Below are 22787 nucleotides of genomic sequence, written 5' to 3'. Positions count from 1 at the left end.
GCACTGGTAAAATTTACTATTCTGATAAAAATGATGACGGGGGAACTGCAGATGCTTGCAGTGAATTTGGGTTAGTTTATATTTTGCTTAAGTGCAGCATGCACTGGATTTGCTACTAACAAACATAATCCTATGTACACAGACATCTAAGGATAGGAGTTTGTGGTGAAAGAGAAATCAAAGCTAATGCGTGCTTTGCGCAGCAAAGTCCCATGCACTCCCTCGAGGGTATATGCATCAGATGGGGTGCTCATGGGCAGCTTAATGCTGGGTGACATCCGATTTTTCAAAGGCACATTTATTGTCTCATTTCAACGAGTACTGTCTGACCTTTTACAAGGATCATTTAAATGTCAGGGTCTTGGCCACTGTCATGCTATACAACCAGCAATGTTAAATTCCAAAACTAGATGAAGGATGAAAAGAAGTATTGATCAAATATCTTTAAATGTATTTTTCTGTTTCAGTCTTACTTTTACTTTAGATGTATCAAACTGCAGTTAACCTAAATCATTATTACAGACTCACACTTCCAAATTTTAAGCATCTTATGCTTCGTGCTCAGTTATAAGTAATAAATGTGTCAGAGCAAATCAAGGGTGATTTTATATATCATTTTGCACTAATGTTAACTAGTCATAACTGATAAGGTTGTATCACTGATATGTAGTGGCAATTAGACTTCAGAAACTAATTTATGCTTTCTTTTAAAGGACAGGGATCATAGTATCATGCTTGGGATCAGACACTTGGTGGAGGCTGTCTGACCTTTTGTTACTGACCTTGGAGCAGTGGTGTTGTGGATGGCATGCCTTATAGGACTGCACCAAGAAATAGAAAGGAAAATTCTGTAAGGTTAAAATTCATTTCTTATCTATTCCAGTAATAGTTTCCATCAGAAGTAACGTGATTGTACTTCCAATTTGAATATGACTGGCTTTAGATTAGAATCAGAGTCATCGAATAGTTTGGGTTGGAAGGAACCTTTGAGATCATGTAGTTCCAACTCTCTGCTATAGGCAGGGACATCTCCCTCTAGACCAGGCTGCTCACAGCCCCATCCAGGCTGGCCTTGAATGCCTCCATGGAGGGAGCACCCACAAACTCTCTGGGAAACCTGTTCCAGTGTCTCACCACCCTCACAGTAAAGAATTTCTTTTTGATACTGCCTAAATCTAACCTCTTCCAGTTTAAAGCTGTTTGCCCTCATCCTATTACTACATGCCCTTATAAAAAGTTCCTCCCCAGCTTTTCTGTAGGCCCCCTTCAAGTACTGGAAGGCCGCTATAAAGTCTTCTTACAGCTTTCTCCAGGCTGAGGACCCCCAGCTCTCATCCTGTCCTTGTAGGGGACCTTCAGCCCTTTGAGTTACAGCTCTGATTACAGCTTCCTGATTTTGTTAAAGTCTTGCATTGCTAAAGAAAAGACCATGTTATCATTGGTAATGGCCTCTTGGAGCTAACTACAGGTTGTTATCTGGAGAGACCAGGTTAGGTGAGCTCTAAACTTGCAAGGCACTATCCTCCACTATGTTCTTTTGTACAGCATGATTTCTACATTACAAATAATCATTGTTTTACTCTTTCCAAATTCAACATCTTTTATTTTGAAACCCAGACACCAGAATATTATGGAGTGGTGATTTGGCCATCACTGTAGATAAGAAAGATGTAGCCTATCCATCCCCAGTGAGTGGTTTCCTGCCAGAAAAGAGGTATCCTTTAGCATCTTTAGGAAAAGTAGTAATAAATATCATTCTGATAGGAAAGTTTAAACCTCATAATGTGATGGATTGAAAACACAGTAGCGGTATTTCAAAGTGTACATCTTTATCTTTTTATTTCTCTTTAAGAATAGAAATTGGACTATACTGAAACACTGCATGGGAAATTATTATGAATCAGTGGAGGTGTAAAAACCTGAGTATTTGTAACAGCATTATCTTTAATGGAACTATGACTTTTATTTTGCCTATTACTTGTCCTAACAGTGCTGCTGGTACACAGTATATACTGAGTTTGTGTTTTATTTGCTAGAAACATCTGTTGCTTTCTATATAAAATCTAATAACAGTAAATTTCAGTGTTCAGAGAAAACAATGACATTAATGCTTGTTGTAGGGGCCAAAAACAGAAAAAAAGAAAGACCTTATTGCAGTTAGAATAGTTTGATATAGCTATATATTAGTTATATATTGCAAGCTTATCTGCATATCGGCTACCTGTCTGCTCACAGCTCTGATAATGCTGTGCAATAAATGCATTTTGAGTATTGTTTTAAAATAGCTGCCATCAATTTTTCTCTTATTAATTTCAATGTTCGGATAATTTCATCTCTTCTTAATTTACCCTATTTTTTCTTACAGGGCTGCCACTATCCCAGCCATTCAGTTTTATGCTTTAGTGAAAAATCCTCATTTCTTTCTGTTTCTGCTCTGGAACTCTTTGAACATGCTCCCTTTTGCTCTCATTTGGCTTTGCAGAACCTGCTTCGAGGCTGAGCATATCCCTTAACACTATTACTTCTCTGCAGCTTCTCTGTTAAGTGGTTTGAAGCTGACATCTAAATACTACGAATGAACCATGCGTAGAGCTGTAGCAGCACTTTCAGCTTCTCTATGCTATTTTTTCCTTTGTTACACTCATCATTCCCTAGTTTCCTTAGCTCCTTAATTTCCTTAAAGAAACAAACTTTCACTAAATCTAGTTAGCACCAGGGCCTGCAGATTGTGACAAGCGATGAGTTTGCAGAGATACGAGGCTGCTTCCTTCATCTGGAGGGAGAGCTGCCAGTGCTGTGCCTGTGCTGTTGTGGTTGTGGGCTGTCCCAGGCTCCACACCTGGAAAGACCTCCAGCACCAGCATGACACAGGATTACAGTGATAAAGCGTGTAAAAAATCAAGGACTGCAGAAATACCAGAAAGCGCTTCTTGTTTGTAACGTGAGGACCGGATGGCAATTCAACATGGCTCTGAAGACTCACATTGTTGGATTCATGGTACAGCAAAGGGAGTCGTGGACAACATGCTTTGCAGGCTGGCAGGCTTTCAACAGGCCCAGCCTCAACCCTGGCATCTTCCTCATGTCTCCTCTTCCCAATGACCCTGCAAACCCCATGGCTTGAGCCTCCCAGCTCCTGAGCAGCCAGTGGTATCTGTCTGCAGTCTCGTGTATCCTTGATCCTTGAATTAGGCCTCACAGTCTCCACTTGTGAAAGCCTGTAGAGAAGCAAAATATTGCCTGTGTCACCATCTCACTTACTGAGATCAGTGCTCAAATACAGAGAGCAAACAGAGTCAGTCTGTGAGGAAGAGAGTAGCTTATCTTTGTCTGAAATGGATCCATGGACAATATGTCAACATCCATACATGTATAACTCAGAGGACACATTCAGGGTTTAGCTTCCTGAGGTGTAGTTTTGGAAGTTGAGGTATGAAAGGCAGTTTTCTGCAGTAAAAGTAACTTCTGTAAGAAGATAAATAAAAGCCCTGTAGTTTTGCTGCTTGTAGAACAGTAATTGCAATGCTTTAGTAAAGTCTCATATAGTTTTGTATTACCATGGTGCACATGTGAACAAAAGTGTTGTTGTCAGGGTGCTGTAGCCAAATTATTGCCGCTCTGTTTTTTCAGCATTTAGTTTAAAAACATGTACTTTTTTAATGTTTTAACTGAAGGTTTTAATGGCATTTTAAGTCATGAAGAGAACAAAGCCAAGTGATCATATGCAAATTCACATAAGCAAGGTAGTATGAACTGAATAGATAGCAGTGAAAATAGATATGTCTTCAGGTTTTTTAGGTGAGAAAAGAAAGAGAGAGTTTTGCAATGATGAGAACCACATTGATATCATTATTTGAAATAACAAGCAAGCAGAAGACATAGATAATAATAAGTTTCAAACTGTAGAAGTTGAAAGCTCTAAGAAGCCAAAAATGACTGCAGCTGCCATAAGCGATGGTGGAACAAAGCCATCTAGTTGTGAATAGTTTATGCAGATGAAATATAATCACAGAATCAAAATACACAGTCATCAGGTTTGGGATCCAAGAGGCATGTGTACCACCTGCCTATCTCAGGGTGTTGGAGGGGCTCCATGTCATCAGCCATCTCGAAGAATCATAGACTAAAGAAACAGCTTTTATGTATACAATTAGATAGCACAAGGGGGCCATCACTTCAAACACAAAATTATTCCTTGTCTGCAGTCTTGTCTCCAGGCATTCAATGAGGCAGATTGCTCCTGTTTTGAAATAATGCTTTAGGACTCAATGCCACTTTTTTTCTGGAAATGATAAATGGAAGTTAATGACAGATAGGAAATGATTTCCAAGTTTTGCAACTGGCAACTACAACCAGAGGATCCACGAGCTTTTTAAATCCATTTCTATGTACTTCAGAGCATTGCTTGTCAATAACTGGGCAATCAGATTTATAGAAAACTTGGACAAGGTAATCTACCACTCCTGAATTATTTATGATCTGATCATAACATTTGTTGATCTGCTTACTCATTATAAAATGCCTGCATGGAATAATTTTCCAATAATCTTTTGCTTTTGTATTCACAGAAAAAAATGTCCATTATAATTATTAATGTTTTAACAGCCCTGCAGTTTCAGTGATCATGTGGTGACACTATAGTTAGATGGGGGTTACTTAACTTCTACTAATCTTAAGTACTAAATAAATCACTATAGTTCTGCTGCCTCATCAAAAGAAAGGAATGGTATAAGGAAGAGTAAGAGTAACAATATTGAATAAACAATTGTATGTCTTTTAGGGCATTTTAATTTCTTTTTATAGCAAACAAAAAACAGTTTGGTACCAGATACGTGAAATTTGTGTCTAAAAGCAACTCTGTTCTTTCTTGGCAAGGAAGGCAATTAATTGATGAATCACAGAATCATTGAATCATTGAATCACTGAATCATTGAATCATAGAATGACCTGGGTTGAAAAGGAGCACTGTGAACTCACAGATTATATGATAATTTTTCTCTTTTCAATTCATAAGAAATAACAAATATTTGCATATATATATGGTTCCATGCAGAGTTGAGTCTAGGTTGGACCAGCTGAATAGCCGGTCTTCCATTTTTCCTGTCTAAATTGTCAACTTAAATGCATAGCAGAGACTGAGTCACTGTAAAATGAAATCAGACATTGATCCATCTTCTTTAAATTCTTGATGGATTCCATTATTAGAAAAGAAAATCTTTGTACGCTGTCACTTCAGTCCACTTTCCTTACCTGTCTGTTCATGCCAATCATTTAAGTAATGAGTGCTCATCACTAGTCAGATGAGTGAATTGGGATTCAGCTGACCAGAGATCAATGTCTACACACAATACTGACATCTGTATGTAAGCTAGTTACCTCAGGCTGCCCTTGTGGACAGTGGAGAGGAAAAAGCATTTTTTATAATCCAATTCACGTCATCCCAGATTAGGTATCTAAAATAGATCAGATGATTTGCATCCTAAAAATGCTAGATTTAGTTGACTGTAAATGGATAGAAGGCTATCTTAGATGTTTGCTTTATTCAAAGTTAGATGATATAAATCCTATTCCCTTGCTCAGCTTAATCATAAATGCCCAGAGGAGTTGTGATATGATCCCTCTAGTGTAAATGTATAATGGCTATGTTTCTTGGTCTAAATGGCATAGTGCCATTCAGAGCTTTGCATAGACGAGCGAATCCTGTTCAGTACAAAGACCAAGAGCAGGACAGTCATACTGGGACTGCATTTCAAGTGGATTAATTTACTTTGCTTTTTACCATAACTAAGTACCCAGGTTTTGTCCACAGTCTTTCCATAATGGGTCAGTTTGGGAAACAGCACTGCACTCTGATTGTATACATGCAGAAGTGGTTAATACTAGTTAGAAGATATTTGTAATGGTATTGGCCAGATTAGATCCTGTTATGAAGACAAATGTGTATCATATTACAAGTAATAATAATACCTGGCCCTGCCTCAGCAAGCTTGCAAGGGTCTTATTCACAGAGAGTGAGAAGGGAGAAACCTGAATGAAAGTAGCATTTGCCATTGAAGAGTTTAGGAATTATATATGGCAATTCTTTTTTCATGGAATAGAATTCAAAGAGATGACGTGTTGAATGCTGAGACTTTATGTTCTGTAGTTAATTTAGGACAGTGCCTTAATGTGATTTTTCCTGTGGGTTTTTTTTTTTTTCCCCCTTTAGGATGATTTCCAGCATGCAGCCTCAGAAACTAACTGGGAATCAGTCACAAGCTCTGTCTCAGTAAGTAGTTTGTTTCTATTTTGGATTGATAAGCTTGAATCCAAATCACTATTATAATGCCTATGCAGAGGAACCATGTATTCACCTTTGGCAGATGATGAAATAAGTGATTATCAAACTACTGATTTTTAATCAGTGTATTTTTAAGGAAAAAAAGATTCAGAGTATGCTATCAGCTGTTGTGACCAGCCATTGGGAAACATTTTTTAAACTCACACTGCCAGGATGAAAATAAAAGATACGAACTCCTTATAGTTTTCATTTATGAAATGTTCTTGATCTAAATAGTAGACTAAAAACAGACGACAGAGAAAGGGATTTAGCTTTTCATTCTTCATATAAGGCTTTTTAAAGATTTTAAGATAAGTCATAAAACACTGTATCTAAAGTCTCCATATCCAGCAATGAAATGTGATTCAGGAAGAGGAAAGGGAAATAAAAGGAAAGTAAGAGAAGCAGAAGGGAAAGTGAAGCATATAGTTATTTTTCTCTACATTGCACTTGATTTGTGTCTTTGGCTAAAAACATGTCCTCTCCCACATTTCTCAAGTAAATTTAAATTGTCAGCCCATATTGTTAGAAGTAGCAATGTAGCATTAGACTTCTTCATATGAGCAGTCCTCTTACACATGTGCTCATAGCAGAATTTGAGATCCATGCTTGGAACATTTATGGAAGAGAGTTTATTGACAGCACCTTTGTTTCAGAAGTTAAGAGGAGATGCCAGTGGAGGAGCAGAAAATAAAAGAGTAAATTCTACAGATTAGTGTCTAAGCCAGACACCGAGCAGAGAGAAAATTCTGTAGTGCCAAAATTAAAAGAAGTCAATCCAATCTCATCTGCAGTTGCCCTTGAGTTTGCAGCTACCACTTGCTCTTTGTGATCAAATGCTATGATAACCTTGAACTAATTCTGTTGAAAGTCTTCAGTAGTAATGTTAGCAGGTCAGAGATCTGTCTGTGCCAAGAGGAAGGTACTAAGAGACTGTCTTATTGAAAGATATAAACTCAATTTTCGTTCTAATATGGGATTGAAATAAAGAATTTATCTGATAGAATATGTTGTTTAAAAATTTGGTAGGCTGAGGTTCCAAGATCATACCCAGAGAGTGGTGGTCAGCAGCTCAGCAATGAGATGGAGATGAGTGACGTAGTGTCCCACAAGGGACAGTGCTGGAACCAGCGGTCTTCTTGTTAAAGATCTTCATCAGTGACAGCTACAGTGGGATCAAGTGCACCCTCAGCATGTTTGCAGATGACACTAAGTTGTGTGGTGCAGTCAACATGCCCAAGGGACAGGATGCCATCCAGAGAGATCTAGACAGGCTTGAGCAGTGGGCCCAGGTGAACATCTAGAAGTTCAACAAATCCAAGTGCAAGGTCATGGCAGCCCCCACCATCAGTACAAAGTGAGGTGTGGAAGAATAAATCACAGCCCTGCTGAAAAGGACTTGGTAGTACTGGATTGCAAGTTGGACGTGAGCCAGCAATATGCCCTTTTAGCCCAAAATGCCAAACACATCCTGGGCTGCATCAAAAGAAGTGTGCCCAGAAAAGCAAGAGGTGATCCTGTCCCTCTTCTCTGTGCTGATGAGACCTCACCTGGAGTACTGCATATGTGAAGTCCTCAGTACAGGAGAGACATGGAGCTGTTGGAATGTATCCAGAGGAGGGCCACAGAAATGATCCAAGGGATGGAACACTTCCCTGTAAGGACAGGCTGAGAGACCTGGAGCTGATCAGCCTGGAGAAATGAATGCTCCGGGGAGACCTGACAGTAGCCTTTCAGTATCTAAAGGGTAGCTAGAAGATACAAGGGGACAGATTCTTTAGTATGGTTTGTTGTGATAGGACAAGGGGAAATTGTTTTAAATTGGAAAAAGGAAGATTTTTATTGAGTATAAGGAAGAAGATTTTTACAATAAGGGTGGTAAGGCACTGGCATTGTTGCCCAAAGAGCTGGTGGGTGCCCCATCCCTAGAGGCACTCAAGGTCAGGCTGGATGAGACTTTAAGCAACTTGATCAAGCCCTAGGCTCATTGCAGGGGTGTTGGACTAGGTGACCTTTAAGGGTCCCTTCCAACTCAAACAATTCTATGATTCTGTTAGAAAATGTAAGGCGAGGGCTCCCTCATCAGGTAACTATGAAAATGAGATCACATATTTGTTAAACACCATGTTAATTATCCTTCTTTACATCATAAGTGGTACAGTATGTCAAAAAGTAATCCAGGTATTTTGGTTTTTTCGTATTGATTTTTTTTTTTTTTTTTAATTTAATTCATTTTCTGCATCTACTCATTTCTAAATATTTGTTGTTAGGGTGTTAGAGGCAGAGAAGTTCAATACCAACGTTAGAGCTAAAGTGCTGATGGCCGCAGAAGCTTACAGCTAAATCAGTAGCAAAACCCAAGTTTTTTCATTTTCTCCAGTTTCATTGTTTTTCCTACACGATCCCCTATCCAACCAAGCATACCATCTTCCATTTGGTGTTCATTGCACCCACTAGACCTTTTTTATCCTCCAAGTAATGTGAAGAGGTTGAACAATTTTTCCAAAAGATACCACCAAGGCAGAAAGTCCAAGGGCTGGGACATTCTTCAAGAGGGTAACATTCAGGTGTTCTGTAGTGGTCCTGAGGGTTCTGAAGGGCAAACCTGGACCTGTCAGATGCTGACAAGATGACATTTTGTTCAGCTGTTAGCATGACTGATATGTTTGTTGTTGTTTTTTTTTTTTCCTGAAACCCACAGGTAACACAAAGGACCATTCTAGAATCTGGGTTATTTACATTGCTTAGAATGAAAATTTGAATTTGAGCAAATGCTCTCATCCGAGGTTGTATCAGACACACAACCATATTTCATGTTTTCCCTCAGAATGCTAAAACCAGTATTTTTGTCCTTAGCAAATTCTATGATTCTATGATTCTATGAACATAGAATGGCTAACCTGGAAAAAAAAGTAAACAAAATGCACTCCTTTTTAAGTTAATTTCCTTAATTTGTGATGCAATGTCATTACCAACAAACAACTGGGATGCACATTGACAAGCCTGCCAGCTTCACAATACAAATAGAGAACATAATGAATGGGGGAAATGCGGTAGAAATTTTGAGTAATAGCACTGACAGGAAAGATACCTTTGTATCCCGTGAAACTAAAAATGTGTTTTCAGAAATACAGAAGAAATAAATAATGTGGAAAGTCTTTGCTATTCATTGCTTCTTGCTTCTTGTCCTCTTTGGATGCTATCTGAGAAGCCAGATTACAAGGAGCCAAGCTCTTCTGTAGGCTGTGTTTTGTTCTTGGCAGGACAAAAGGGAGGCAGTTGGGTTGGCAGCTTTGAAGTTACTTTTGGGCCTGTCACATGATAGAGCTGCCAGGAGGTTATCTGAGCTGTTGCAATAATTCCTCTCGATTTGGCTGTCACTGAGAAAAAAAGTTAAGCTTTCTTCTTTAAGCAAACTAGGTTGCACAAATCTTTCAAGTGGGGGTTTTTGTGTGAAAAGAAAATGGGGAATCCCTGCTGCCTGTTAGTTTGAAATGCTCTGCAAATTCACAGGCTGATCCACAGATCTGTTATGAAATGGCACCAGGGATGATGGTATGTTTGGATTTCCTTGCTGTTCTCCACTGGGTTGCCAGTGCAAACCACTTTTTGTGCTGGTAATTCTTCAGCATCCTTGCACCTTCTACCTCTGTCTCTTCTGAAAGGGAGTGGGGATTGCCAGTTCGTAGCCAGGCTGTGATCACAGACGAGCCATGCACTCTTCTCAATAAGCTAGCTGCATTTTGATGTGTTTTTCCTTTGTAACCTCAGAGGCTACATTAGCACACTGCACGATGATCAGTGACGGCACCCTAGATAGCAGTGCTGTGTTTCACTGGCAGGAGCTTCTCATTTCCAAGGCCGCCCATCTCTTTGGCAGTGGCTGTTTCAAGCCACTTAGAAGTCAGGAGAGAAGCTTTGAGGTGTACCTTCCCTTTTGGGGGCATGAATTTTTAGAGCCTGTACTGCATCTTAGCACTGCATTCTAGAGGCACTGCAGGCATGAATGTGCCCTCTGAAACTTCTTCTGCTATTGATGATAAGCAGCAAGGTAGAGCCTGGCTTTCTTGACCATGCTATTGTAATGCTTTCAATTTATTCTCTTTCTTGTACATAATATTTCAGACTGTCCATATTTTGAAAAATCAAAAGCAATAAAATATTAAGGATGATACGTTTTGTGATACAACTAACAGGCAAAGACAAAACAAATGATTATTTCAAAAACTATTCTAGCAACTCTTGAAGAATTCAGTCCTGCAAACGTATGAGTAACATATGAGATGAGATGAGCCTTTCATTACTACTCAACTGAGTTAAGTTAATCACAGAGATTAATGGTTTAACATATGTATTTTCTTGAGAGATCAGGCAAAAAAAAATTGGGGGGGGGAATATTTATTTTAAATATCATATTTCTACTACATTGCTTCATGGCTGAGTTTTCAGAAGAAAGTTTCTTCAATTTCCAGTGCTTTGCCCTGATAATTTGACTTATCAAACAAAAATCCAAAGAAAACTTTTGTGTTATAATAGGCATTTTACTGGAGAAAAACAACTATTCTTATTGTGGTTCTCCAGAAATTGACAAATGTGCATTATTAGCTTTTCTTTTGCATATTTTACACAAATATTAGGAGGTGTGTTTCGACAAGAAAAAACGTGCCATCAGGGTTCTGAATACTGTGTTTCTAAATCACACAAGAAGAAATTTTAAAGTTAATTCCAGTAAAAATGAAGTAATTGCAGTCTTTCTGTAAAGTCAAACTGTGCTACAAATTTACTGGGAGGCAGGTATGCTCAAAAAGTGGTAGTTGGCCCTTCCTGCTTAGAAATAATGTTCTATTTGGTATTATATTATTGTGAGGATAACACAATGTTGGTAATCCTAATATTCATTACTACGTTACTGAGATCCAAATATCATGTTTTCATTTTTTTAAGCATGTTTTTTTATATGAGTGGAAGAATTTATCAGTACTTCATAACATATAATTCTTGGGAATATTAAAAGCCATCTTTTCAAGTCTTAACTGAGCCGGAAGGGGGACACAAAATCTAGAGGAGTTGTTGGCTTTGTCTTTTTCTGCTGCAGTTTCTGAACTGCGTCTTACAGATTTACCAACAGAGCTGGCAGACTGGCAAAGGCATCAACCCAGCTCTGTAAGGCATCTCTGTGCTGTGGTCATGGCCATCCCAGTCATTTCAAAAGGCATTTCCCTTATTTCTTGGCACATATGCAAACCACCATCCTCTTTGAGGAAAGTTTAAGTTGTCAGTCCATCAGTACTGTCTCCTCCTGGATTCCATTGAGAGTTTGGTGTCTCTTCTCCTTGCAAAATAGAACACAGTCATAATGCTGCCTGACCCAGCTAAGAACTTCAAAAGATGGCCCAAAGTAGCTGAATGAAATGGGAATGTTGTTAATTGTTTTGTATGGTGGTGTAATTTTTCCAAGTACACTGAGATGTATGTCACTCTTAGGGGGTCTCATATCCCTCTCCATCAGTGACCGACCCTACGCTCACAGCAGAGGCCCTGGATCAGACTATTGCTGCATTTGACACTGTGGAAGATCTGCTTAAACACTTCAATCCAGACTCGTGGAAAGAAGATCTCGAGAATTTGTACACAGAAAGTGGCCACCATTATCGAGGCAGGAGCTACCATGATAGGAAGTCCAAAGGTAGGAAAAACCACAGAGTACATCTCTCATGGGAAAAGCAGGTTATTCCTTTGCTCCTCTTAGAAATGTCCTTTGTTCAAATATGACATTCTGTTGCCTTTTTTTTTTTTTTTTTTGAGTTACAGGGCAAGGTGCCATCAGTTAAAATCAGGAATAAGACATTTAAACCTTACTGAGTAGGATATCAGCTTAGAAATCTGAGGAATCAGGTTGAAAACTGCCCACAACTGATTGCAAACACAAACACAGACCCATGTGTAAAGTACAGATGGTTCTCAGCTTCACTCTCTTAAACATTACTTTATGTGTAAGGCATGGGGCTCCTAATTACCTGCACTATCATCCTCCGTTAAATACCCTGTTTGGGATTGTTCTTTGTTGAGTAAGAAATAATCACTTTTATCACATTGTGCTTAGGGAGGCATCTGCTGCAGACACCTGTACATGCAGCTGTTTTTTTAGGATGTGAGCATCTTGCTGTTTTTCATTATGTTGCCAGCAAACATGACTGTGGCTTAACATCCTTGTCTGTAATTGAGCAAAGAACACATTTCTGGGTTATGTTTCTTGTTTCCTTCTGTTAGTTCAAATAATCCACCAAATGGTGAAGTAAAGAGATGATAAGATAGCAAACCCATAACAATAAAAAAAGCCACTACTGATAATCATCTAAATTGTCAGCATGGTCTCTGCTTAGTTTTGGCCCAGGCCATGTGTCATTCTCCCACATCACTGCTGGGCATGAATCAGGAGTTGACAGAAGCCAAATGGCATTCCTGGTTGGCACTTGACATGTGGCCACACTATCCTGAGTGTAAGTGGTGAAGTTGTTGGCTCTCCTACGCCTGCTGACCTTGGTGCAGCAGAATGATTGCAAGCACGTACAGGATATTAGCTGTACAGCCGATTTAGGCTGCAGCTTTTCAAAGGTGGTGACCATCTCTGGTTTTTGGCTCAGCATTTCAAAGACATCTGCGATAAAGCCCTGAGCATCCATCTACTGAAAGCTGGATTACCTTGCTTAATTCCACATTAGCTCATCAAAAGTTTCAGACAACCACAGCGCCCCATATTCTGTGCTGTGTCACCTGTCTGCAACTGTATCGCTTTTGAGATCAATTTGATCTCATTTAGGGGTCTTTGAAACAGGGAGGCTGGACGCAGCTCTGAAGACATATATCCAAAAGAAGTCAAAGGTCTGTTTTAATTTTAATAGAAGATAATTAGCAACTTCGTTCTGCTCTCCAAATTTCATGTGATTCTAAGAGCATATGTGACTGTGTACCCCATATAAATGCACATGACCACAAACATATAAAATACCATTTGCTGTTTTATGTAGGCTGATCATGTTGGATACAGGTATCAATCTGATCTCCTGGTAGTGCCCAGAAAATTCAGATCTATAAAAGTTTTTTTCATTTAGCATAAATTTAATTTGTCTTGTCTTTCAAAACATAAAAGTATGAAGATTTTTCTAGTTATTATTTTAATACCTCTTGATTTATTTTATTAAAATTTGTTTTGTCTTGGAAACAGAAATAAGCACCAAAAAAAGTTTTGTAACAGTTTTTCCTTTTTCCTTTTGCCTTCAAAGTAAAGGCCAAACTCTCTGAGTGTTAGCAGCCCTCTGGACAAAAGTGCCTCAGCACAATCAGCTTTAAAAAAATCAGTTAAGAATTTTTATTTAGTCATTAACTATTGAGAAGATTAAAGGGTTGTTCTTGAATGATGTCAGGAGCAGGGAATAGTTTTAACAAGTCTTTAAATTGGAACTGCTTGGTATATTTTAAACACAAACACTGTAGATCTCTGGGGAATGTTTATAGATGCTGAGATAACCTTGCAGCAAAAAGAGCAATAGATTAAGTCATCCTTTATTTCAGATATCTATCGTTTCTGCTTCTAGTTCCAGCTTGAGTTTTATTCCTTATCCTTACTCAGAACAGCTATGGAGCAGATTAGAAAAATTTGATGTAATCTCTGCTTGTCTCTCACAGTATTTTCAGAACATGTCGTATAAATTATATAAACGAATCTAATGAGATCCTATCCAACTCTCTACTCATACCAAATTGTGCCAGAAAATTGAGTTTAAGAGGTGGTATTGCTGAATGACAATTCTGATGACAGAAATATATAATAAATGACATTTAAATTGTACTTCTTCATTTTCCATTCAGTAATCCACTGAGATAAGAATCGAGATTAAGGAAATAAATACAGTATTTTAGGAAAGCTGGAACTAACAGGATCACTGATTAGATGAAGTGGGAAAGCACCAAGAGATTGCCTAATCCAACCTCCCTGCTGAAGGCAGGGTCATCTACAGCCTTAGGCTTATTCTAGACTTAAAAAATCAGGTTCTTTCAAAGTACATCCCTTAAATAATTCCTTTTGCTTTACACCAATATGTTGTAGTTGACCTCAAGTGTCACAGTAATTTGGTAAGAGAAAGAATTCAATACCTATCATAGAATTAGATCCTAATGTCTACATAAAGTAAGGAGTCATCTTTAGAAATACATGTTTTTCATAAATAGACCTCATAACATATGTGGATTCATTCTGGTAATGAGCAGGACTACACCTGCCTTAGATCATGTTCTTTTTGAGAAACAGTATGCAAGAAGCCTTTGGCTATCAGGAGAAATTAATCAGATGGGACATTCTTGTAATAACATCTGGCGACTTTCAGGTTAAATAAATAAACACTTGCTAGCACTGCCAAACTGTTCTGTAGAAAGGGAGCAGCAAGATGAGACCACAAGTCTTAATGGAATGTTTCTGCCATCCATTGCCAAGCAGATTCCCAATATCAAGCAAGTAGCACCATGTCCCTAACAATACCTTGTAATTATCAATGCTCTAGGAAGAAGTTAAACAAAGTTTGAGCTCAGGAATGTCATTTCTCAGGAGTTTGCAAACAGTGGCCAATAAATTACTGCAGGCATCCATGTACAATTCCTCGAAAGGTTCTGGGATTGCAGCCAGCAAGTTTCAGTGCACCAGACCTTGCTCATGGCACACATGAATATTCTGAGTAGATGGAATACCTTCTAGAGTAGCTGCTAATACAAAGTATTCTCTCTGCTAAAAAAAAAAAAAAAAAAAACAGTATAACTCTTCCTCTCTTCTTCAACTGGGAACCAAGGTGTCTGTTGCATGCAAATGCTGCACATTCTTTCATTTCACAGCATAATTCAGATCTACATTCACATTCTTCCCCCTCTGTAACAAATGAGATTTTCCCTCATGCTTTACGTGGCGTTATTTAAGTCATTGCAGTGAAAGCTTTTCTTATTAAACCTTCTTTAAGAGCTGGTGAAACTTGCAGCATATTATTTATCACTGGAATAAGCTGTTCAATTCCATTGATTTCAGTGAAGCTATGTCCATGTATGACAGTGATGGTTTGGCCTGCTTTTGCTACTTGACCCATACCACAGCTGATAATTGGTTTGCCAGTCTATAATAGGCCCATATATTGTGAACCTTGTTTCATGCAGGCAGTTACAATCCCACTGAAATTCTGATCTCTCGTTCTTCTGAAATAGTAGTTTCCATACTGAAGAGGTTCATCTTGGCATTGTGATTCTGAATTAAATCCTAATCACAGCATCTTTTCCCCAGCTCCCAAGAGAAAGATTTGGGCAGCTCCCAGAGTTTTCAGGTATATTTAACAAACTGCTTATTGCAATATCATTAAGCAGTACAGGAGAATGCTGATTACCCCTGACCATATTTTGAAGGCTAAAAGACAGGGTTTGATCAACACTCTATATGAAAAAGAATAATTGTATCAATGTTAGTGTATTCTGGTAATTAAACCAGTGGAAGATTTAACTGTTTACTATATGTCGGGAACTGAATTTTCCATTTCAGGTTCAACCTCATCATAGCTGCAAGCATCTACAGCTGCTCTGAATTTTGCTGACCATACATAACGGTGATTCTGCACTACCTGACGCAGTTCAAGCATACACAGGAGTACAAATGCTGGACATAAGGGGTGCAAGACATTCGTGGATCTGGAAGTGAGCTATGGGCCCCTGCATGGCACAATGCTCACACTCTGCAGTTCCAGCCCATACTGATGCAGAAAATACAAGCACGGGCAAGCTAATGAATGCAGGCCTCTTGCATATAAACATCTCTTTAGCTGATAGAAAAGAGAACAGGAGTTAGAAATTTTAGAAGAATTGGCAGCAGTTTGCTTGCCTCCAGCAGAAGATACACGAAAGTGCAGATTTCTGCAAGGAGAGGACAGTCAGTAGATGGGCTGTCCTTTCTCTATTTTACTGTGCAATGTGGGTAAATCCCTCAATGAAAGTTAAGCAGATTAATCTTTGAAATTCTAAGTGTTATATTCTGTATACATACAGATGATGCTTAAGATGGCCTGTTGTCAACATGGTATAGTGCTGAGTGTCATCCCAAAGTCCAGTTAGTTCCACGCATCCATACTGACTTCATAACAGACTAAAATCATATTTCTAAATCACAGAATCACACAGAATGGCCAGGGTTGGAATGGACCTCAAGGATCATGAATCTCCAACCCCCTTGCCACATGCAGGGCCACCAACCTCCCTGTTTAATGCTAAACCAGGCATTAAACCTTACAGTCAACCATATGGCTGGCGGTACCAATACCTTTTCAGGAAAGACAGCAAACATACAGTCATCTTGGAATTTTATTGTCAGTCACAGATAAATGGAATAATTTTGATTTCAAGGGTAATCTGTGGATCACCTCACCAAAAATTCTATCCAGAACAGGACCAGCTTCAAATTTAGACCTGTTTATATAGGAACTTCCCTAGTCAAGGTTTGAATATTTCTATCCAGAGCAATTCCACAACCTTTTGGATAATTTGTCCCAGTGTTAATCACCGTCACTGCAATGAATATTTTTTTAGGACTGCCTTGCAACCACTTCTGATTTTTGCCCTTTGTCTTTTTGCTGCACACTGTGAGGAAGAATATGGCTCCATCCTCCTTGTAGCCTCTTTTAGATGACTGGAGATATTAGAACCCCCATTAGTCTAGTCTCCACACTAAACAAACCCAGTTCTCCTGCCTCACTTTGGTTCTTGTGGACCATCCTGTTCACCTTCACGGCACTCCAAGTTTGTTGATCCTTCTCTTTCATTGAAGGAGCTCAAAACCGAACACAGCACTCTACCTGCAGCTTCACAATAGCTTAATGAAGGGGAGCATTCACTTTCTGCATGAGCAAACAGCTGATTCATATATAGCCTGCTGCCTACTAGGATGCCAAGTCTTTTTCTGCAGTGCTGCTGCTGAGCCAGGTGTTACTGGTCTGGACTGATGCATAAGGTTATTCCAGGTCAGATGCAGGAATTTCCATTTGTTGTCCCTGAATCTCATGGGGTTCTTGCCTGCATATTTCTCTAGTCTGCTGAGATCCCTCTGAAAGACAACTCTGCTGCATAAGGACAATTTTCCAGAATTGAAGGGCACTGACAAACATGCTGAGGAGTACTAGTGGAGACCTTTAGCAGTATAGACCCCAGCTTGGGAAACTTTGGGAACACCAGTAATAGCCAGGCAACAGCTGTATTTGGCAGTTCCTGATTACCTTGTCCTTCTGTTTATCTACCTAATTTGTATTCCATCTAACCTTTTCTATCTCAGCCGTTTGGCTTCAAGGATGCTGTAAATTACTGTGTCAGAAATGTTGCTAAGATCAAGGTAGGCAACACCAGCTGCTTTCCCCTCCTCCAAGAGAGTCATCTCACCAGAGCAAGTTTTCAGGTTGGTTGGTCAGTTCGCCCTTGGCAAACCTATGCTGGCTGTTTCTAGTCACCTCCTTGTCTTTCAAGTGCCTGAACATTGTTTTCAGAGAGACATACTCTTTCATTTTACCATAATCAGCCTGACTGGTCTGCAGCTGTGTAGTTTGGAGATGGCCTTGACAAATGGAATAGGAACATTGTGATGAGGGACCTGCCGTCCCTTTACACCTCAGCTCCAGTCTGTGGCTGATGCTTGAAAAAAGTTAAAATGTTTCGACAGGAGTATGTTATGGCCATTAGTTTGGAATACTTACTGTGTTAGCAGAAACCTTAACAGACTGCCCGTCTTTTTAGAATTAATCAGTGACCAGCAGCACAGGGTTTCTCTCCCCGGCAGTCTTTAAGGCTGTCCCTTCTAAGTAAGACATTAGCTCTCTGCAGTCTCTGATTTCAGTGTTTAACTCTCATTAGGATCAATGTTTCAGTGTAAGCACATGCTTTAGTGCTATCAGAAATGAGAATGGGTTTAAGTGTATGACTGAAGGGAAAAGAAGGAGGAAGCACTGTACCCCAAGTATCCATCTTACTGCTCTGGTGCATCTTTTTATGCCTGATTTGCCTTCAAATTGAATCTTTGATGCAGACGTTCCGTAATAATATTTTGAAGTTATTTGCATCCAGTCAACAGAACCTTTTTGTTGTAGTTTTAAATTAAGGACACTTGTGGTTTCAATTGTTGATAAGTAAAGCAGCAGGATTTCACACCAGTCAGGCCAAGGCTCGGTTACATTTTAGTCACAGCAGTGAAGAGATGCATGAAACTGACTGTACTGTAAAATCTCATTGTTACATGGATGAGGAAATAGAAAGGCTCCAGACAGTAGAAAAGTCAGGAAAAAGAATGCATATCACAGCTTTCAACAGAGAGAGTGGTTCAGAGAAAAAATGTGATTATTTATTTATTTATTTATTTATTGTAAACGGGGTTGCAAACCATGGTCTAAAGCTAATCAGGCAATGGGATCTGTCAGTGTGATAAGACCACTACATGCTGCTCATAGATCTTGCACAGTCACCTTGTCCCACCAAGCATAGGATTTTGGTAGAGCAAAGCCAAAAAGATTGGGTTTACCTCCAGGTGGCATTTTGTATGTATCTCTTCAACCTGTTATTTAATCTTTCCTTCTCTGCTTACAGTTATTTGTATAATTTCGGCATCACCGCAGTAAGACCTTTCCACCATGGGAAAGGTGGTCATTTGTCCATTTCAGTCTGAGCCTGAGATGTAATATAGCAAAGGGAATTCACATCTTAAATGGAAACTGTGTATTTGGGGGTCCTAAGAACTAAAGATAAGTCATTTCCAGAATGCTCTGGATATTAAATCAGGGACAATTCATGCAGTCGTATGGGAAATGTTTCAAAAATAGTTTGTTGTGGAAAAATATGCTAAAAATCATGTAATTTTCCACTGGTTGATTATGGAATTCCTGAAAAATACATCTGCTGAAAGCTTTGAGCTTTCATCAAAAATAGCTGATCTTTTCATATTGCATAGAGCAAAAGTTATCCTAATTATCTGGTTATTCCCTCCTATGCTTCAAGCAAGTCAACAGCTCTCCACAGTACTGACTCAGCTTCAGCCTAACAGACTGCAAAGACTTCTGAAAGTCATCAAAACTGGGCTTTTGCACACTACTGAGCAAAGCCTTTCCTCCAGTTTGCCTGGTCACCCCTTGCCATTTGAATTGAGCAGCTTAAGTACTGGAGCTAATATGTGTGCCACTGCAATAGATATAATGCTCTCTGCAGGAAGGACCCTCATCCTGGTCCTTTAAACGCTTTCCCTCTCTGCCAGTCTCATTACAAAGACTCATTCCTGTGCTGATAACAACAGCTGTGACAATAGGTATCAGCTCAATGTAGAATTAAGAACTGTTGAGCCTGAGGGGAAATTTTGTTCAGTCCTCTGGACATCTCCACCTGCACAGAGATGCCACTTGATGCCGCCTGGGTCTGGGCCCTCCCTAATGACCAGCTCTTGCCAGAAGCCTAGCTTGTTTTATCACCCCAAGAGGAGGCATGATGATCAACGCAGAATTAAAGTTCTGAGCATTTATGCTCAGTCTAGAGCTGCACCATCCACAAATGCCATCTGTGTCCACAGGCAGCCTCCCCCAGCAGGATCCTGCTTGTATCGGCATCTCTGCCTCTGGACTGCTGCAGTGCAGATTGTGGAGGCTGTGAGCTTTCGTCTCAAGAAATCCAGTTAATCTTGAAGGCAGAATATTTTCTGCTCTCTTTTTTCCTTTGGTTACTTTTTCTGTGTCAATCACCTGAAACAAATATGAGGCAGATAAATACTACCTTGCTTTATCAGTAACCAAAGCTGAGCTGGCAGAGATCCTGATGAGAATGTTTAGATGAGTGGGAAACACCTCCCTGTGAGGATTACCTTTATAAGCTGCAGTGCAAAGGGGTGGCTTTGAAGAATGATAGTGGAGAACAAAATATCAGCCGTTAAAACAAAAAAATCAATATTCTCTGGTCTTCTAAGTCCTGACTGTAGACATTTGGGACGTATTTTTCTTGCAGTGAAGGCATGTACCAGCAGCCCCATTGATTTTGTGCTTGTATCAGGAGGATGATCTATACCTCTTCTGGAGAGATGCAAGATCTCTGGACATAAGCACTGAGATTTCACAGCAAGATGTATCACGATTGCTATAAAATCACAATTTATCTGCAAAATTCCTTTTGACTGAGATAACATATTGCCAGGAAAGTAAAGCTGCTATGATTTTGTATAACAGTGCTCATGACATTTATGCACCATTGCTTCTTGCATATCTGCTGTGAACCAATGAGTACCTCAAGTCCAGAATGTAAAGGTGCATGATATTTACAAATCACAGCTTTTTCCACAATTTACTCCATGACAAGGACTGAATCACAGATGGAATGAAGGGTTGCAGTGCTTCTGTCTTTTTCTGGAGGTTTTCACATTTGTAGCACAGCACAGACATAGGTGTGCTCAGTACCAAAGGGGACGCTGAGCTATTCAACGTGCCCATGAAAATCTGTGTGCTAGCTCAGTTCTCATTTGAACAATTCCTGCTTCGTTTCAAAGTGCCCATTAACAAATACGGTTTAGGATGAGAGGGGTTTATTGTTTGTCTCCTATGCCCTCCAATCATGTTACGTTATTTCTCTTTGTCCAGCTTAATTTATCTTTTCAGTGCAACTCGTCTCATTTTTTTTAAAGTTCATGAAGTTAATGATTTGGTATTGAGAAACAATGTTTATGATTCCCATTTTTCTTGAAATTTGGAGATTTTGATTAAAAAAAAAAGATGAATTCTCCAGCTTTCAATCTTCATGAGTTCAAAATGCATTTTAATTTTATTTCTGGTTTTTAGTTTCAGTATGAAGGATCTCACTTTTTAACACAGGTTCCCATATCCTCCAATCTTGAAAGAATTAGTAAGATTTTAAACATTTAGCTAGTGGACAGGATCCTACAGAAAAGAAGAAAGTAGAAAAGAATGGAAAGATAAATCAGGAAACTTATAGAAATAAAATTAATTGAGTGTGTTTCTTTTAACTGTGTCACCACTGTGGAAAATGAATTTATAGAAGGTTTTTTTTTTTTTTAAATTTTATTTCAGCTTTGCAAGATGAAGCTAGAAACAGCACTAAAACTCACAGTGGATAGTCTATAAGTTATTTTTATGGTTGGCTTTACTGCTTGTTTGCATGACGCATCTCACGGAAATAACAGGCATTCAAACATCAACCAGCCACTGGCGTTCAATGAAGCTCATTAGTTTTAATTGTATTTATTTGTATGCCTATTATAGTAGCACTTAAAAGCTAAAATTAATATTGCTTAGATTGATTTAGGCATCTAAAAGTGAGGTATCTAGACTCTATCCATGACCAACACAGACAATTGAGGATAGCAAGGAGTGCCACCTGTCCTAGAGGCCCTTCTGAGGAAGGATGGATCTCTCTACAAAGGTGTTTATCTGCAGGTCACTGGAAGAGTCTGCTGTTAAGTGTTTGCTCTTTGTTTGCCTGCCGGTAGGCAAAACATCATGCCCAGAATAAAAATAACTTCGGGTAAATAGAGTATAATCAGGAAAGAGAGGGACAGAGGTGGAATCTGTCACCCAGCAGGTCAGTGACACAGCAAGTAAAATAACTGGCCTTGAGCTTTCCGGTCCGTGTTTTATTACAAGCTCTCTCATCACCTTTATAGTCTGTGCAAGCCCTGCATTTGGGAGTCACTGTGGGCAGGATGAGAGCCAGAATGGCCACCTGTAATGATTTAAAATGGGTGGGTTTATGCTTACTTGTTCAGTAATCACTGCTATACCTCATGTATTTCCCAACCAGGAGCACATTGCTGTGTTACCAGCTGCCCAGGGAGCAGTTTGAACTGGGAAAATGTCCCATTTAGACCTTGCTAACGAAGCCCCTTTTGCATTCCAGTTGACCTGGACAGGTTGAATGATGATGTGAAGCGCTACAGCTGCACTCCGAGAAACTACTCTGTCAATTTAAGGGAAGAACTGAAGCTGACAAATGCCGTTTTCTTCCCTCGCTGCCTCCTTGTCCAGCGCTGTGGAGGGAATTGTGGCTGTGGGACTTCAAATTGGAAATCCTGCACATGCGTGTCTGGGAAAACAGTGAAAAAATATCATGAGGTACTTCTTCTCTTTCCTTCAGTACTTTGTTTTGTTTATTTATTTGCTTATGTGAATTCTGAAGGCTTTTCTCAGATCTGCATGTGGTGCTGTGTTAATTATCATGTTACATCTGCACTGTGAAGCTGGGCAAAAACTTACTGACAGGCAGAGATGCTGTTGTTTGGGAGAGGCCAGGACGTTTCAATGAATGCCCACCATGATCAGTGTCCTTCGTGAGGAAAGAGATCTGCCTGGACTTCCAGACAGCATGTAGCCCAGAAATGGAGCCTAGACTTAGTCCTAACATTGTTTTTCTTGTCTGTATTGGA

General features: G+C 39.4%; 1 protein-coding gene across 3 annotated transcripts in view; it reads left to right on the top strand.

Annotated features, from left to right (window-relative positions):
- Window positions 1-22787, top strand: part of PDGFD (platelet derived growth factor D) — a 134056-nt gene that overhangs the window by 97694 nt on the left and 13575 nt on the right. For all 3 annotated transcript variants that reach the window (XM_042862605.1, XM_042862604.1, XM_042862602.1), the window contains 3 exons: window positions 6209-6268; window positions 11804-12005; window positions 22262-22476. In XM_042862605.1, coding sequence (XP_042718539.1) covers window positions 6209-6268; window positions 11804-12005; window positions 22262-22476 — 477 coding nt within the window. The remainder of the gene's footprint in view (window positions 1-6208; window positions 6269-11803; window positions 12006-22261; window positions 22477-22787) is intronic.

The sequence above is a fragment of the Lagopus leucura genome, unplaced genomic scaffold (genome assembly GCF_019238085.1).
Source record: "Lagopus leucura isolate 7727_CA_CO unplaced genomic scaffold, USGS_WTPT01 Super-Scaffold_702, whole genome shotgun sequence".
Lineage (NCBI taxonomy): Eukaryota > Metazoa > Chordata > Aves > Galliformes > Phasianidae > Lagopus > Lagopus leucura.
The sequence above is the reverse complement of the archived record's forward strand: the minus strand, read 5'-3'. Positions and strand labels throughout refer to the sequence as shown.